Source organism: Halichondria panicea, chromosome 6 (assembly GCF_963675165.1).
Source record: "Halichondria panicea chromosome 6, odHalPani1.1, whole genome shotgun sequence".
Classification (NCBI taxonomy): Eukaryota; Metazoa; Porifera; class Demospongiae; order Suberitida; family Halichondriidae; genus Halichondria; species Halichondria panicea.
This window is the reverse complement of record NC_087382.1, coordinates 1,713,261-1,731,070: the sequence shown is the minus strand read 5'-3', so window position 1 is coordinate 1,731,070 and position 17,810 is coordinate 1,713,261. Positions and strand designations below refer to the sequence as shown.

Below are 17,810 nucleotides of genomic sequence, written 5' to 3'. Positions count from 1 at the left end.
TTAGCAAGTGCACTGCAATGATTTGACAGTTTGGGTGGGAGGTGGGCACTTCACCGAAAGATCAATTTTCTGTATGCCATATACAGACTGACCACAGTGCAATTAGCCTCCTTCACCGGCCTCCACTTCCCTGAGTGAAGTGCGGCCTGGGATTGAGGCTACAAGTGCAATATGCCATAATTATATTGGCACTGCTATTCCTTTGATCTTGGAGGTCAAAAAGTAACAATTCTATTTAAACTATTAAAAATTAACAAGTCAAGTGTTTCTAGCTACATCGACCAGCACATGCACACACAAACTACAATACTACACTAAAATTTAGCAGTCGCTGTTACTATATATAATGTCTGTGTTTCTAGACATCACTACGGACTATAGCCAAGAGGAGCTTCTTGTAATCACCAGAGGTGTCTCCTTGTATCATCTTGTAGGCTGTCTTGTGATAGCGAGTAAGGAACTCTTTCTTGATCTCCACAAGGTCATACTGTATATATATAGGGAACAGTAAGATACAATGTGCAACATGCTTCTATATGAAAGCTTATTCAACCCTTTTACATAAAAAGACATGCCTTTCATCATCTTACTGTGTATAAATGTTTGCGGTGCATGCCTAATCCGTGAAAACCACGAACATTTATACCCTCGAAATATACCCCCTATACGGTATTACACAACACGCATATCTTCAACTTTGTATGTATAGACAAGCAATTCTAGATTGGCCTAAATTAACAGTAAGGTATTAGACATTATTCTAACTATACCTCAGAACGGGAGACGACCACCCTGACCAGTGTGTCATCATCAGTACCAGCTCCCTTCATGCTCTTGTACAGCTTCTCGGCAAAGTAGGCGGGGCGACTACGCATGCACATGACTAGGAGAGGGGGGCACATGATTTATTGCATAAACGAAATTACTACAGTAATACTGAAACACCCACACACACCCACTCCACACCTACACCCACACCCACACATACACACTCCACACACACCTACACATATACACACTCCACACACACTTACCCACGGTCTTCATGCCCTCTTTCAGATCACCTGACATCTCACGCTCGATAGAGTTGAGAATATCACGCTGGGAAATCTGCACACAGCATTCACAAGTTAGAACAATTGTGTGTGTCATTAATTTTATTACCGTAATTTTCGAGGGGTAAAAATTCGTTATTTTTGTGGTCAAGCTGACCTCCACGAAATTTTAACGTAGGCGTGGCTTACTGGAACGTATGAATGCAGTGCAGGCAACGAGACTAAACGACATTTATACTCACGAAAATCACCGTTTTCTAGATAAACGAATTTTTTACCCCACGAAAATTACCCGCTATACGGTATACTAACATAGTGTGCAGTAGGATCAATTCAACACATGCACTAATGTGCCTTTTTTTATGTACAGTCATGTCAAGTAAACTAGGCCTAAGATATGGTCTAGGGGTGGTTAGTACCAACCACCACCACCAGTGTGTACATCCCAGCTATATGTCAGAGGAGGTACGACAGGCGCGGTGCAGCTCAAGTGATTACTCTTAGTAAAAACATACGACGTGGGAGGGGCGTGGGCAGATAATTATGCTCCAATTAAAGGCTAATTGCTTGAGCTGCACTGCGCTTGTCTTACCTCCTCTGGCTATGTGTATAGTATATCAACATACCCTGATGTACTCCTCAAAGGTGGCAATAAGTTGTGCCTGACTACGGGTGGCAAGGATGTGGTTGAACTTGCTCTCATCAGTGCCCCACTTCTTCTCTCCAGCCGAATACAGTTCCCCTGCCTCACGCTTGGCCTTCTCCATGTCTGCAGTAGTGTTCTCCTCACGGGCACCCTGTCGTACATATAAATAAATTATTGTGTGGAAATCAACATAATTAGAAATTAAAGTGGTCGATCTGGACAAGTCAAAGTCTACTAACCACACTCCATGTGACAGAGCTCCCTTCCCTAAGAGCTACAGAATGCATATTTTAGTCTTGAAATTACTCACTGAAAAACTAAATCCCTTCAAAGATACCAAGCTAAACACACACCACACCACACCACACCACACCACACACACACACACACACACACACACACACACACACACACACACACACACACACACACACACACACACACACACAGAGGGCATAATCATCACCGATGTTGTTAGTACCTGACACATTGACACGAGGAGACGCTTGAAGTGTCCACTGGTCTCACTCACAACATCCTTCTCTAGGTCACGACCATAGTCTAGAGTGGTATGGATGAATACCATAATATCACACGTAGGAGGTACACTCTGCCACTGCCTTGTACACACTGCACAGACTAGCTGTCACTGTCACACTATACACATACAGATTCCAGCCACACGCTAATTTCGGAGAAAACACAAAGGCTATGCTTTCTCTTCATTGGAAAGCATTAGCCCCCCCCCCCACACATGCACATACATGTAGCCTCTAACACCCACGTACACTAGCACACACACACACACCCACACACACCCACTCACGGCTCTTGTACTCGGCTTTGATGTCCAGTACCTCCTTGTTGGTCCTAGTGCAGAGGATCTCAATGAGAGCACCCTCATCAGTGCCAGCTCCACGCATGGCTCTACGCAAGCACTTGGCATCATACAGGGTGGAGGGTTCCAACATGGCCAGGATAGCGTTCTCAAAGTTGCCACTCAACTCAGACTTGAGCTCGTTAATAAGATCCTGTGAGAGAGAAACAGGTAATGATAACAATGGTGTACTGTACCAATAATATTTTTATTAACTATCAAAACAGGCTAATTTTGATAAAATACAAAGGTACTAGAGTCGAGTCGACTCGGAATAAACATTTGATCTAAACGCACAATCTTGTAGCTCTGTCAATGAGCTATGTACTAAATGTACATTTTAGCTGTAAATTGGAAAATTCCAACTAGAGTCTAGAGCAGACAAAAATAGCTAATTTTCGAGAAACACATAGATCACGTACTTTTCCATACATGAGCTTGAACTTCTGTCGGATCTGTTGTCGCTGAGCGTTGGTCCTAGCAACCAGTAGATTGATGATGGCAGCTTCGTCCGTACCTGTAGACAACAAACCAAAATACAATCCACATACATTGTAACGAATAAAAAAATAAAAAATAATTACCAATTCCTTTCATTGCTTTACGGAAGACGGCAGCGTCAGTCTCGGGGTCAAAAGACGCGGCAGCAATGATTGTACCATGACCCTGGGATACAGTCATCTTGGACATGGCAGCTGTCACCTGAAGTAATAATATCATTATAACCAAGAAAGATTAGGGATAAATCTTAAAAACTCGGAAAAACTTGGAAAACTCAGAAAACAAATCCCCAGAAGGTTTGCTATACAATTTAACATTGATTAATGCACGTACTTTATATTGCATGCAGATGTAAAAAAGCATATTTAATAGCAGATAGCAGATAGTAATAGAGCACCAGGTATAGCAACAATAATCAAATACACTCAAGTGGTATCTAAATAAGGATACTGGAGTTTGCAGAATCTTTGCAACACACGAATAAAAGTGTTGAGCACTATGCGTTCCTTGTATGGGAAATGCTCATACATTAAGTAGTAAAACAGACCACACTGTGTACATATGATCCATGTACGGAACGCGTATAACACTCCACGCTTTTACTGGTGTATTGCAAAGATTCTGCAAACTCCATTATAGAGTATAGGGGGGGCTATATACCTGTTGAGTGGGTGGTGCTGGTTGACTGGGGGGTGGTGCGTGACCAGCTGGCTGTGCAGGGGGTTGCCCTTGAGGGGGGTAGTTAGTGGGTGGGGCTTGAGCGGGATAGCCTGTCGCAGGAGGCTGTTGCGCTGGGTAACCACCTAAATAGTTATGATTATATAATTATAATTATTATATAGTTCTAGTATGTAGCACATACTTGTTGGTGGTTGTTGTGGGTATCCAGCAGCAGGGGGTTGACCAGGGTACCCCCCGGCAGCGGGGGGTTGCCCGGGGTATCCAGCAGCAGCAGGGGGTTGGCCTGGGTACCCAGCGGCAGCAGGGGGTTGGCCCGGGTACCCAGCAGCAGGGGGTTGGCCGGGGTATCCAGCAGCAGGGGGCTGGCCGGGGTATCCAGCAGCAGGGGGTTGGCCGGGGTATCCAGCAGCAGGGGGTTGGCCTGGGTAGCCAGCCGCAGGGGGTTGGCCAGGATATCCTCCAAACCCACTAACAGGGGGGTAGCCTGAGACAAGGTGGGGAGAGCATATAATTATAATGCATTTTACAGGCTCAAAATCAAATACTTCCATAGATAGCCTCGTCCCCACACCCACTTCCTCTGAAAGATGGGCCCGATATCGCCTGCTTGTGTAATGCCTAACCATTAGCCAGATACCAGCTAACTCAGCATAACTGTATAGAGAGCACTGAAGTGCAACAATTTTTTCTGACACTTTCAAGCCAAATAGTGAAAATTTGCACCTGCGAAAATTCCCCTGCTATAAAATCTAGTTATCATACCTGCATGCACCAATCTAACCACAAGATCTAATCAGAAGTGTATTCATGCAGTCTTGATAATTATACACGGAGAGAGGCGTGTGCAAAGTTTACCTGTGGCAGGTGGTTGTCCATATCCAGCTCCTGGTGCACCGTAGGATTGCCCTGCAGGCTGTGGGGGGCCGCCCATAGGCACTGTGGGGGGTACATAGTTACACTACTGACACTGCTGGCTGTGGGGGGTACATGGTTACACTGACACTGCACTATAGGGTCAGAGGAGGTCCGACATGCGTGCATGAATCACTATAAATTCAGTGCATTGATGTCATTAGGTCACGTGATAACTTTCAGGGCAAATACACTGAACTGGTAGTGATTTGTGCAGGCATGTCAGACCTCCTCTGCTGTAGGGCACATGATAACATAATAACATGTAAGTTCCTATGAATATGTTAATGCTTTTAAAGGCAACACACCTCCTACATATTTGCACTACATACATTTGAAGTTAACATAGCTAAACTGAAACCTGACACTGTATTAACAGGAAGGCAGCTCTATTCAACAGTACGACTGTCGATCAGATCACTACGTATGTACTGTATACATTGTACGGCTTTTTTCCTTTATCTTTCAAGAATCTCTCAAAACAGATCATTGAAAACGAAAACTTCAATTGTTGTTTTTATTACACGGTCACTGCGTATAGTCACAATGACAACAGAACACACTCACTAGCGAACCCTGCTTGTGGGGGGTAACCAGCGGGACCTCCAGCAGGGGGCGGGTAACCGAGTCCTCCCATAGGGGCAGGATAGCCGCTAACAGGGGGGTAGCCAGGACCCCCAGCAGGGGGAGGATAACCCTGTAATAATAACATAATTATAATTAACATAATAAAATATATCATCCCACAAAATTCGTTGTAAACGAACGATTACTATACAATAACATGTAGAGAGTGTTCATGTTAACAAGGTACACACACACACACACCACACAAAGCTAAATGTGCATGCACACTAAGCTAGCTAGCTAGAGAATATAAAGAATACAGATACACAAGATAAGCTACCGGTAGTTTAATATTTATAGAGCACTCAAGCACTGTGTACATGTGTCACTTACTCCAGCTCCAGGGGGACCGGGTGGAGGGTAGGCCATTATATATATATATATATAGACTGCTGCAAGGATCTGGTCACTAGAGACACAAGAGTACAAAGCCGCGACTGTACTGCTGCTCAGCGAGAGAAAAGCTAAAAAGTAGGAGGTCAGCTCTCAGCCCTTGAGGTGTGTCACGTGATCCAGCCACTCCCACTTTATTACTGCCTGTTCCAGAGGAGGTACAACATCTGTGTCAAAGGAAACGTTTTAGACACTCATTCCTTAGGTCAAAGTTCGGAATGTGGATGACACGCGGATATCGTACCTCCTCGACCTCTGTGCCTGTTCGTTCAGTGGGAAAGAGCTGGACTCGACTGTGACTGTACTGCACTGCACTGGTGTTAGCTGTTTTTTGTTGTTGTTTGAGATCAGAGACGTTGACTACTTGCAATCATGAGTGAAGTAGACAGTAAACCGTTTTCCTCCAAATATGACATCAAAGAAGAGCTTGGAAAGTGAGTGCTGACATACACAGTACAGTACAGGAGGTGTTGGGTCCAACATGCACTATATTATACTATTCGTAAAATTAAACATACAGTGCTAGAGATGTCTTTCAATATCGTGTTATGTATGCATACACACACACACACACACACACACACACACACACACACACACACACACACACCTACACCACACACTCCCAACACTCCCACCATCCACACACCCACACATCACACACACACACACACATACACACACACACACACACACACACACACACACACAGAGGTGCATTCAGTATTGTCAAGAAAGCGGTACAGAAAGACACAAAAGATGAGTTTGCTGTCAAGATCATCAACACACGGAAACTAACCTCACGAGGTACAGCCACTTTAAAATATGTGGTAAAATAATTCCGAAAATTAAAATCCACTGTATATTTTTTTGTTCATGCAGTTATCCTAAGGAACTTTAATGAGCATAACATTTAATTTATAATTCTGTACTGCCACTTTACTAGGGAGGTGCATGTACGGACATGTACATGTAGGTGGGAAGCAATATCAGTTTGTTTTTATAGCTGTGTTACTTCCTTTGTAATTGTGTCTTTATTCCTCAGACGTGCAGAAGCTGGAGAGAGAGGTCAGAGTCTGCCGGCTGCTCAAGCATGAAAACATTGGTATGTACATTGTACGTGTGTGTGTTGAGGTAGCAGCCTCCACACACACACACACGCACACACACGCCCCCACACTCACAGAAGGACCCGTAACTTTAGTCCAGAGTGTCCGATTTCAAAATGTATTTTGTAGCTCTTAGGGAGCTCTATCAGATGGTGTGTTTAGACGGACAGTCGGTGGATGTGCTTAGAATACTCGAAAGTGGTCAATCCTCAATCTCAATTTCACATTCAAAATTGCCTCTTTTTACAGCCTATTATTATGTACATTGTGTTATGTGGTAGACTAGGCCTAAGAGGTTGTCTAGAGGTGGTTCCATCGACTAGTGTGAGCACATCCCTGGGACCCTAATCCACACCCCCACACTCCACACACACTCACACATACCACCCACCCATCACCCACCGCACACACACACTCACACACAGTTCAACTGCACCAAGTATTTCAAGAGCATGACGTACGCTACATGGTATTTGACCTCATCACCGGGGGGGAACTATTCGATGATATTGTTGCTAGGGAGTTCTACTCAGAGAAGGACGCCTCTCATTGCATCCAGCAGATCCTGGAGAGTGTCCAATATTGCCATGAGAATCGTATCATACATCGTGACATCAAGGTGTGTGAGGTGTTGTGTGTGAGATGTGGTGTGGGGTGTGTGTGTGATATGGGGTATGTGGGTGTGACTTCCTTCAGTGGTTTCACGTGTATTCTCATGATAGTTAGCAGATAGTGTGTTCCTCTTCTAGTGGTAATTTGTTTAATTAGCAGAAAGAAATCCTTATAATTATTGTGGTATGGATTCTTTCCTATACCAATTCAACCCCCCCTACCCTCACCCCTCTCTCCCTCACTCCTTTCTCTCCCCCCTCCCCCCTCTCCCCCTCACCCCTCTCCCCCTCACCCCTCTCTCTCCCCCTCAGCCTGAGAACCTCCTGCTGGCTAGTCGTACTCCCGGAGCTAATGTGAAACTTGCTGACTTTGGACTGGCAGTGGAGGCCATGGACGCACGTCACTATTACGGTGGGTGGGTGGGTGTGTGGTATCTTTAGGGAACCATTGTAGTACTATAATTATACTGTACCCCCTTGTCTTCTGTAACAGTATCTTTGTGAAGTACTTGTACACATGTAGTTATGCTGTCCTCTCCCCCCACCCCTCTGTCTTCTATGATTAAGGTGTCTTAATTAATTTATACTGTACCTTTGTATTTTTATGCTTTTGAGATCATTCTTCTGTAGATGCGTTTTTCACCATGAATAATAAATGTGGCCCTTTGTGAAGTACATGATAGTAGTTGCATGGTATCTTTATTCTGTTACTTTGTATTCTATACAATAATGATGGTATCTCTGTGTACAATGTACATTGTATAAGACACTGTATATAGGTCAACTTAACACTCTACCTCCCCCCCCCCCCACACACACACACTCTCAGGTTTTGCGGGCACACCCGGCTACTTGTCCCCTGAAGTGCTTCGTAAGGAGCCTTACTCGTACCCAGTGGATACGTGGGCGTGTGGCGTCGTGCTCTACATCCTATTGGTCGGTTACCCGCCATTCTGGGACGACAATCAGGCCAAGATGTTTGAGCAAATCAAAAAGGGCCGTTTTGATGTGAGAAATTTTAACAATACGGTCAACTAAATTGCACACACACACACACTTACACACTCACGCCCACACCACACACGTACACACTCACGCCCACACCACACACACACACAGTACCCTGCTCCTGAGTGGGACACAGTGACTTCCTCGGCTAAGGACCTCATCAACAAGATGATGACGGGCGACCAATTAAAACGCATCACTGCAAACGAAGCCCTACAACATCCCTGGATCAAGGTACGCACTCATTACGATATATGGGTGTGGTCAGTATTAAGCCCCACCCACCCCCTATAGAACCGTGACAAGGAAGCGTCCAAGGTTCACCGTCAAGAGACCATCACTGTCCTCAGGAAGTTCAATGCTCGCAGGAAACTCAAGGCAGCTGCTCACACTGTCTTCCTGGTCACCAAGAGGTCGTCAACCTTCTGTAAGTCATCGTATATCAGGTTTAGAATGCGACGTTCTTTCGATCACGAATTGCGATTCTTCACATAGTGCAAGGAGTGAGCATGTGCATGCAATTTCCCAGCTTTGCATGCAAAAATGCAATCAATGCTTGTACAGTGTCATTCGCAATCGATTAACCTCGCATTCTAAACCCGATATACAGTATAATAATACATTCAGTTGGTGGGTGTGGCAAGTTTGTATGGAAGCCTGGCTCAATCCAGAGGAGGTACAACACGCATCTCCTGATCTCTAGCTCTTTTAATAATTATTGCATTCCAGTTGTATGTGTTTGTAAGCTTTATATGTAATGGCCTTCAATGTTACTTAATACAGTATTTCGATTACTCATAGTTTCGATTTTTTTTTTGTATTATTAGAACTCTCTCATGGTAAAAATGGCTGTACAGTAGAGTAGTAGCTTCTTAATCTATTAGCATCCAAGAGAGTAATCACATAAACACAAACACCAGTATTTCGAGACTGGTTTTGTATTCCCCACAGCAACTCGGACATTCTGTGAACTAGGGCTTGTCATAGTCTCATAATGATTCAAGGGTAGTATAGATTAGACCAGGGTGTCATACAGGATTTTGAAGTAGAGGGGGAAACGAGAAAAGTAATCAGCTAAAAAAAGGTCAACTGTTATTTCAATACCCAGCTATGGACACTCAGTCATACAACTAGTACTTGAAAGGGGGGGGAATTGGAGCTAGGGGGGATATTCCCCTCTTCCCCCCCTGTATGACACCCTGTATAGACCTACATGAAGGTCATACCTTTTTTGGGCCAAATCCCTTGCTACAGCACATGTCCGTAGTACATACGCGTGTAATACAGTAGAGGCCAAATTATAGTTTCTGTTCCATTTGCGCTTGTACTAGTACTTGGCGTTTGTTTTGGTTCCGTTGTGCAAGATAAACAATCATTTCTTGTGCTTTGTAGTGTGTTGGCTTACATGTGTGTACTGTACTATGGTCAGCCTAAAATGGCGATGGCAAAATACAAAAATGTGTTTGTGTCCCAAAATAAAAGGATCAATCGTCTCAATGTGTTTATCGACTGCATCGATAGGTAGAACACATCGAGTTGATCCCTACCCAGATCAATGGAAAGGGCTCACCATACACCAGAGGAGGTCCGACACGAGTACCTCGATTAGGCTGAAATTGAGTTAATTAGTCACATGCAACAATGACTTTACTGTTGAATTTACACATGACCAAACCTAATCAAGGATACTCGTGTGTCGTACCTCCTCTGACCATACACTGACACTAATTACGCTAATTGGATTCATGGTAATTGAGTGTAATCTAATCAGTGTACTATGCGACTGGAACAGAAACTATAATTTGACCTCTGAGCTGTTTAGCTGGCATATACTGGCATATCATATTCACAACAGGATGTGCGGTACTAACCACCTCTAGACAAAACTAACCATCTCTAGACAAAACTAACCACCTCTAGACAAAACTAACCATCTCTTAGGTCTAGTTTACTCTTAGGCTAGCTAGTTTACTACATGTTAGCTCTTAATTAAAATGTGTGTGTTGAATTGAGATCGAGGATTGACCACCTTGGGAAATGCTGGACACATCACTGTACGTACATGTATACTGTAATGGTTTATTGTATGTATGCCTACTGGTTGTTGAATATATTCCTTTTCTCTTCTATAGTCAGCTCCAGGGCTAACAAGCCGACCACTCCGGCAGAGGTCACAGTACAGGAGGAGGACTCAGGTGGGTGTGGCTTACTGTATCTACATGTAGTTATGGCCCCAATTAATATAGAGGTCCTAAAGCTGTGCTCTGGAGAAAGTCTTTGTTTTGGTCAGATACACAATGTAGTTCCGAAATGCTTGTGAAAAAAAACGCAATTAAAACCATAATTTTATAGCCTTTGTTTTAGTGGAAATTGATGGATTTTGTGTAGTCCTATATCTTTGATCTAACAAATCATGTGATAGACCTCCTGCAGAATGCTTAGGTTGATCCAAACTAAACTTAGGGGCTGTCAAAAATAGTTGCTGAAATACCTAAATGTTTAGTCTTGACATTGTTGCCTCTAAACTCAAGTTGCCTCCACACCCTCCACACATCACACACACCCACACACCACACACCTACACACCACACCCCTAGGTTCTCACACGGCAGAGGAGAAGGAGATAGTTCAGGTCACACAACGTCTCATCAACTCCATTGCTGACAAAGACTACAAAGAATACTCGTGAGTTGAGGAAACTATGCAATCGTGATCTAGTATAATCACTGGTAGCCATCTTTGAGTGCTTTTGTATTCAGATTGTCCGATTTCGATGCTCCGTGTTTTGCAAGCATCAAACATAATTTTGCGATTTTTGAGCTCTTTATAATCGTAAATACTTCATCATTTACTTGTATGATCATCACGGTCCTTGCCAGATCGCAAAGTCTAGGTTTTTTACCATCTAAGTTAGTAATACGGTACGTGTTACATGTATATATTATTACTTGATGTTGTGTGTGCAGGAAGCTGTGTACTGAAGACATGACGTGCTTTGAACCTGAAGCATGCGCTCAACTTGTCACTGGGATGGAGTTTCACAAGTTCTACTTTGACCATTGTAAGTTTCATCCCCCTCACACACACACACTGTCCACCCCTCACACACCCCCATCCCTCACACACACACACTGTCCACCCCCACCCCTCACACACACACACTGTCCACCCCCACCCCTCACACACACACACACTGTCCACCCCCACCCCTCACCATCTCCGCTCCCCCACACACACACACTGTCCACCCCCACCCCTCACACACTGTCCATCCCCACTCCCCCACACACACACACTGTCCACCCCCACCCCTCACACACTGTCCATCCCCACTCCCCCACACACACACACTGTCCACCCCCACCCCTCACACACACACACACTGTCCACCCCCACCCCTCACACACACACACACTGTCCACCCCCACCCCTCACACACCGTCCATCCCCACTCCCCCACACACACACTGTCCATCCCCACTCCCCCACACACCGTCCATCCCCAACCCCCCCACACACACTGTCCACCCACCCACCCACACCACACACACAGTGCCTGCGTCCCCCTCTGCCATACAACAGTCCATGATCACACCCAAGGTTCAGATGTTGGGAGACTCAGGCGCTTATTGTGCGTACATCCGCCTCATCCAAACAGTCAACAAGTAAGCACATGCAATCATGCATCATTATCTTGAGAGGTAACTTTAAGTGTCTGTAACTTATAAGAATTGTCTAATTTCGCATTTTGTAGAGCTTTTTGAAAGGCCTGTTTAAAATGTTAATTGCTTTAGAATGTATGTCATGTTGTACATGTATGCTGTACTGCAGAGGAGGTAGACACGAGTACCTCGATTAGGCTTGGTCACCTGTAAATACAACAGTAAAGTTTGTTGCATGTGACTGATTAACTCGCCTAATCGAGGTACTCGTGTCGGACCTCCTCTGGGGAGGGTGTGCTGTGAGTGATGTGATATCACATGACTTGTATTTCGTGTAGGGAAGGCGTGGCTCACTCAGTGAGTATTCCAGAGACCAGGATCTGGCAGAAATTTGGAGGTGATTGGAAGTGTGTTCATTCTCATCGCTCGGCTGGTGGGGCCAATCCAGCGAGGTCACCTGACACCCCTAGCGACCAGTAGTTATCATGACAACTTGATAAAGGATATTTTAGTAATGTGTGATTTTGTTGTGCTTAATTTTACGTAGTTTCAGTTTTGAAATAGTTTTTTGTGATACCGTATAGCGGGTTATTTTCGTATGGTGGAGATGTTCGTATTGTGAGCATCATAAAATAATTGTATAATTATATATACGAAAATTAAAACTACGAAACTATTCTACCGCAATCCTGAGCTGTACGAATATTTAAAATACAAAATGAGCAGTTTAAAAGTTAAAAGTATACGAAAATTAAAATAAAATGACCACGTGCACACTCCTATACAGAAGAGAGGTCCACTGTTTCAATAGCCGTCCTTCAATAAAGGAATTAATAGTCTGGCTAGTAAGTGTGCATTAAAAGGAACAAGGATTGAAAATAATGTCATGTTATGTCTGAAGAAGTAGGAATCATTCTCTGTGCACAGCCACAGCTTAAAAAGGTATAATTATTACTATGGCAACAGAATCAGGTGTATATAAGGACTGATCTTTAGCATAATTATGTCTATATGAGATATGATATTTATAGGCAGTGCTGTCCTATTTCTACCATATAGCACGAAATTTTCGAGGCATTTATATTTCGTGAATCGAATGGCCTCTACATGTAAAAGCAATTCGTTGCACAATGTTCGCGGAATGACTGCTTACCGATATATGGGGTGCCGTTTGTATCAAAATATTGATGACAAAAACACAAGGTTTTGACTACGACTGAGGGTATTTAGTAAACAACTGACTAAAAAATAAATCTGTAATCTGCTCCTAGTATTAGGGAGGTGTGCAGGGCACAAGGTTGTGCGCATGCACAGTGCATGTGCACGACTTCTAGAATTCTGTAGCTATAGCTAGAGCTCTACTGCGCCCAGATGAATTCACACTCTGTTAATTAAGTGGAGTAGACAAACGCCTAGTATTGACTTTTACTCGCTGAAGAGAATACCCTCAGTCATTTAAATGCCTTCAGTTGTTTACTAAACACCCTCAGTTGTTTACTAAATACCACCAAAACCTTGTGTTTTTGTTTTCAATATTTTGACACAAACGGCACCCCATATACCGGAAGCCACGCCTTTAAATCTTTGCACGTTATAGCAGATAATTCTATTAAAGAACAATTTTTCGTGGACTTAATTTTCGTGTAGGATTGCTAACCCACAAAATCCGCGAAAATTAAGACCCTCGAAAATTTCGCGCTATACGGTAATTACAGCACCACTCTATTAAATTAGAAGTGCCAAGTTCACAATTAATTTTACTTCAATTGAGCGTCAAGTAAATAGACCCATTGTTTCTAGAAAAATAATTATTTTTTTACTGGTTCTATAATTAGAACAATTACGGTATAAACTAGTGTTCAAGCTGGCGCTGTGCTAATGCCTCTCGCCATGATTTGCTTTCGCTCAAAAGTATAGAAGAGGAAGTATAGAAGAGGAAAAGTGTATAAAATAATCTGTCTAAAACTGACTTGCATCTATTCAATTGTATAATTATGGTATCATTGTTGTGTTTTGTGGCTGCTTATACCAGGACCTCAAGGATCTAGGAAGCAACAAAGAAGAAGATTTTGTTTTCAATAAGCGGAAGTGCATAATTTTACTAATTATTTCATAAAGTTAGCATATCTATATAAAGTCACTGAGAAGAAAAGACTTATTACATGCATCTATTGTTGTATTATGTGGCTTTAATACCAGGACCTCAAGAAAGAAGAAAATTGATTCTTCTTCCAGGATCTGTAGTTCAGTGTATAATTATAATATCTAAGAAGAAAAGACTTGTGTACATGCATATTGTTATCTATAATTATTGTTATAATTATAGTGGCTTACCAGGCCCTCAAGAAAAATATGATTCTGCCAGGAGGATCTGGATCTTGGATATCACACATGGGGAATGAGCGCGCATGCGCATTACATCCACAGGAATAATTAAAGGGTGTGTCCAAAGGGATCAATTTCACAAATGGCTACTGCTAGCTAGCTGTTTTAACAGGTATTTTCTGAGTCTTGTAGCTAACAAAAAGCTAGCGCTTTAGTGCAAGGCTAACTCATATATTGAATAGAAAGTTTGTGCGGACAGATGATGCTATGAAAGATTCTGAAGAGACTGCAACAGCCTTCAATGTGAGTCAAACTAGCCATAACTCGAGAAAGAAGCTTTAGTTTGCTAATCAAAATCCAAGAGAACGTGGCTAGAAGCCTATAGAAGCTGTTAGTTTTCGTCGCATTGCAACCGTTGAGCAGTTACAGCTGGAACAGACACACACACAGACAGACAGACAGACACACACACACAGTCAGCTTTACCGTATCCCTCGTGCGGCTACGCCTCGAGGCATAATTATGCGCAGTACTGTCCTAGCTCCTTCCAATTACAGCGCCTAGTTCACATACTCCAATTGAGCGCCAAGTAAATTCTGGAATTATTTTTTGCTGACGCTTAGGTTTAAAGGCTACCTTGATTTAAGGTAGCCTTAAATCTTGATTTAAGGTAGCCTTAAATCAAGGCCACATGTACAACTGATCTCATAGCCTCGTATAGAAACAGCTAGTATAGTACTGTATGTTCTATTGCTAAGCGCCAAACTGTTTTTTTTCTCTTGTTCTATTTGTGCGCCACTGGAAATTTAATCAAAATTTTTAGTGGCGCTGTAATTAGAAGAAAGATGGTATAGGCAGTACTGTGGGTGGAGTCTATACGTAATAACTATATTATGAAGTGTGTGATTGTTTTTTTTTTTTGCAGTCTTGCTTGGAAGTAGAGTTTTTCTACTTTGGTCTTACATTCTGTCATTTAAAAACAAGAATATCTGATACGGTTTTGAGTCGAATTCCATTTTCTATCTTCAGACAGGATATTAGTGAAGAAATAGGAAAGGTCATACAGCAAGACATACGGAAGTTGAATTCAAATTTGGTAGGTGGAAAGAAAGGATTCAAGTTGAATGGGTCATTTGTAAAACTAGACGACAAAAATATATATGTGTATGAACACAGCGAGCATGCAACATGTTCAAGTACTACGTTATCACAGCTGAGTGGTTGTGTGCGTGTTGATAGATGCGAAGATGATTTAGTCAATTGTACGTGTTCAGCTCATGCAAGCTTGTTGCCTTTCTTTGTTGGTAATAAAGCTGTTTTGAGTCAATACAAGGCACACATAAGTAATACAGGCATCCAGTCTGAAGTTACCAAACTAGAGAAAATTATTCGAGGTGAAGAATCCTCTGAAGGCACACCGTACGTCACTCCTATATCTTCCTTTGCTTTTAATTGGCAAGAAAATGATTGGACAAAGAGACTTGTACCTTGCATTCAAAAGCTATTTCCCGATAGGACAGTTACGTTTACAGCTACTATGGGGCTCTCATGGACCACTGATTTGCTTAAGGTGTGTCTCAAAATTGGAGACATTGCTACGAAACGTCAATTCCTTTTCTGTGGCTCCCCAGATGTTGTGATCACTAAGAACAGAATGGTCTCTTTAGGTGATGCAACACAGTTAGAGTTAGAGGAAAGCAGTGGAGAAGAGGGGTTAGTGGAAAACAGTCGTCAACCTAATCCAATGCAGGGTATAAGTGATTCAGCTTTCCCCGAGAAATTAGGGGAAGTATTTTCAGGTTTGTATATCCTCTTGGTCAGCAAAATCCTGAGAAAAATCGGTAAACGAAGGGATGTCCTTAGAGAATTCAAAGTGAAAGGACTTCTTCTCAGCAAAGTGTATGGGGGGATTCATTGCATTCTCAGTGTTCATTTGAAGGATGGAGCATCAGACTTGAATTTCAAAGTGATAGGTTATAATGTACTTTTAGAACCAAGTAGTCTGTGCACACTTTTACACAACATTATTCGCCCATTTTAATTTATGTCTGCATACACAACTTATTGATGAGAATATTCATGTAGAGTTTGTTGTAATTGTAACTCTTTCCTTGGCAATCTGTTGTAGAAATTACAACAACGGTAACGAATCGTTATAGATGAAGTTGTATGTGAGCTCCTCCCTGACAAACAAACTGTAGTCTAGGTAACGGCCTTATCAGTCAAGTAGGCTAAAAATCTGTGTCCTTTGATGTAAGCTTTGATGTCTCTTTGTGCATATGCAGTTACAAAAAAAAAAAAAAAAAAGAAACCTTTGACTAGCTAGGAAGAGTAGCAGTAGTAGTAGGAAGAGTAGCAGTAGTAGTAGTAGCAGTGCAAGCAGGACTAGACTAGATTAAAAAGTTGGTAGAACGAATAAGTGACCGTTTGGACGTCACCTGGCTGCCAGACTTTCATCTCGACTCTTCCCCCTGAGTAGCTGGCCTTTCTTTAAGCCACAAAACTGAGCAAGAAGCTGAAGAAGCAGCTAGACAGAGACATGTACCTAGCCTTGAGAATTGGGAGGCGTGGCTCAACTAGTTAGCCCAGCCCAGAGGAATTGTTACCGTGGGTACTGAACAACCGTAGAAGTAGGGCTACCCCTGGCTTTACTGAATTAACTAGCTGTGTCTGCTGTCTAGTTGGACCAGATTTAGCTAGATAATGGGGTAGAGAATAGTTGAGCGGTGCTGTGTGTAGCTTGAACTGTACTGGCTGGCAAGAATCTAGTAAGCACCCTATGCACTGATAACTCGTCAGAATGGAGGGTATGTTCTAGGGATCTGGACAGCTGTACATTCAAAGGAGCCAGGGAGTGCCAATCATCTTCTTCCAGTCTCTGACAAGCTAAACAAAAGGAGCTAGAACTGGGAGTCCCAGCTAGAATTGCTAGCCGGATCTAGACTAATAGAATGACATGGAGGCGTGGTGAGGCCGGATCCACACTAATTGATCAACCTAAAGACGCTCCTGTTCCAGATTTCACGAATGGCAAGGAAAGGGATACTGTAGAAATGTTTTTTTTTTGTTTTTTTTTTTTGTAGAAATGTAGGGTGTACGTGTCGCCGCCCTCAAATGAAGGAATTAGTTAGCCGCCGCCCTCTAAATGATAATAGTCTAAGCGTGTCGACGCCCTCTATAAAGGTATTCGATTTCAGATAGTAGCCACACCTCTTTGTTTGGACCCCTCCTACAACTTCTTCATATAGACGACCTTTTCCCTTATTTCCTCTCAACAACTGAGATCAAAACCACCACGAAGAGCTAGCTGAGTGTAGACTAGTGCAAGTCAGAGTCTCTGAGTGCAAGTGGTTCCATACAATAGAAGAGCTGAGTGTAGACTAGTGCAAGTCAGAGTGTCTGA

General features: G+C 43.0%; 3 protein-coding genes across 4 annotated transcripts in view; 2 read left to right on the top strand and 1 right to left on the bottom strand.

Moving 5' to 3' along the window:
* Nucleotides 1–215: 215 nt before the first annotated feature.
* On the bottom strand, nucleotides 216–5,803 carry LOC135337744 (annexin A4-like). Its single transcript, XM_064533712.1, has 13 exons — nucleotides 5,633–5,803; nucleotides 5,240–5,369; nucleotides 4,616–4,696; nucleotides 3,942–4,244; nucleotides 3,740–3,882; nucleotides 3,163–3,280; nucleotides 3,001–3,095; nucleotides 2,528–2,732; nucleotides 2,183–2,262; nucleotides 1,682–1,852; nucleotides 1,035–1,110; nucleotides 771–883; nucleotides 216–487 (listed from the first exon to the last, which is right to left on the bottom strand). The coding sequence occupies exons 1-13, from the start codon at nucleotides 5,666–5,668 to the stop codon at nucleotides 359–361; spliced, it is 1,680 nt and encodes a 559-aa protein (XP_064389782.1). The 5' UTR covers nucleotides 5,669–5,803; the 3' UTR covers nucleotides 216–358.
* Nucleotides 5,804–5,902: 99 nt separating this feature from the next.
* On the top strand, nucleotides 5,903–12,718 carry LOC135337745 (calcium/calmodulin-dependent protein kinase type II-like). Its single transcript, XM_064533714.1, has 13 exons — nucleotides 5,903–6,126; nucleotides 6,405–6,499; nucleotides 6,738–6,797; nucleotides 7,227–7,420; nucleotides 7,725–7,824; nucleotides 8,242–8,420; nucleotides 8,532–8,654; nucleotides 8,715–8,847; nucleotides 10,553–10,615; nucleotides 11,018–11,105; nucleotides 11,387–11,481; nucleotides 11,974–12,085; nucleotides 12,421–12,718. The coding sequence occupies exons 1-13, from the start codon at nucleotides 6,065–6,067 to the stop codon at nucleotides 12,560–12,562; spliced, it is 1,446 nt and encodes a 481-aa protein (XP_064389784.1). The 5' UTR covers nucleotides 5,903–6,064; the 3' UTR covers nucleotides 12,563–12,718.
* A 189-nt stretch (nucleotides 12,719–12,907) lies between these two features.
* Nucleotides 12,908–17,810, top strand: part of LOC135337746 (TNF receptor-associated factor 2-like) — a 57,064-nt gene continuing 52,161 nt past the window's right edge. The window contains exons 1-2 of one of the 2 annotated variants that reach the window (XR_010395285.1): nucleotides 12,908–13,024; nucleotides 15,333–17,175. The gene's annotated coding sequence lies outside the window, so the exon portion shown is untranslated. Of the gene's footprint in view, nucleotides 14,711–15,332; nucleotides 17,176–17,810 lie in introns of both variants that reach the window. The other variant, XR_010395286.1, reaches the window with a different exon arrangement.

What these genes read in the sequence shown, in the direction of transcription:
- LOC135337744 (XM_064533712.1), bottom strand. Translation starts at nt 5,668, where the DNA reads ATGGCCTACCCTCCACCCGGTCCCCCTGGAGCTGGA. An exon ending in CAAAGCCGAGTACAAGAGCC is followed by an intron (nt 2,263 to 2,527) that starts GTGAGTGGGTGT and finishes ATACCACTCTAG; the next exon opens with ACTATGGTCGTGACCTAGAG. An exon ending in TCCTCGTGTCAATGTGTCAG is followed by an intron (nt 1,853 to 2,182) that starts GTACTAACAACA and finishes TATGTACGACAG; the next exon opens with GGTGCCCGTGAGGAGAACAC.
- LOC135337745 (XM_064533714.1), top strand. Translation starts at nt 6,065, where the DNA reads ATGAGTGAAGTAGACAGTAAACCGTTTTCCTCCAAATATGACATCAAA. An exon ending in ACGGAAACTAACCTCACGAG is followed by an intron (nt 6,500 to 6,737) that starts GTACAGCCACTT and finishes TTTATTCCTCAG; the next exon opens with ACGTGCAGAAGCTGGAGAGA. An exon ending in TCATACATCGTGACATCAAG is followed by an intron (nt 7,421 to 7,724) that starts GTGTGTGAGGTG and finishes TCTCCCCCTCAG; the next exon opens with CCTGAGAACCTCCTGCTGGC.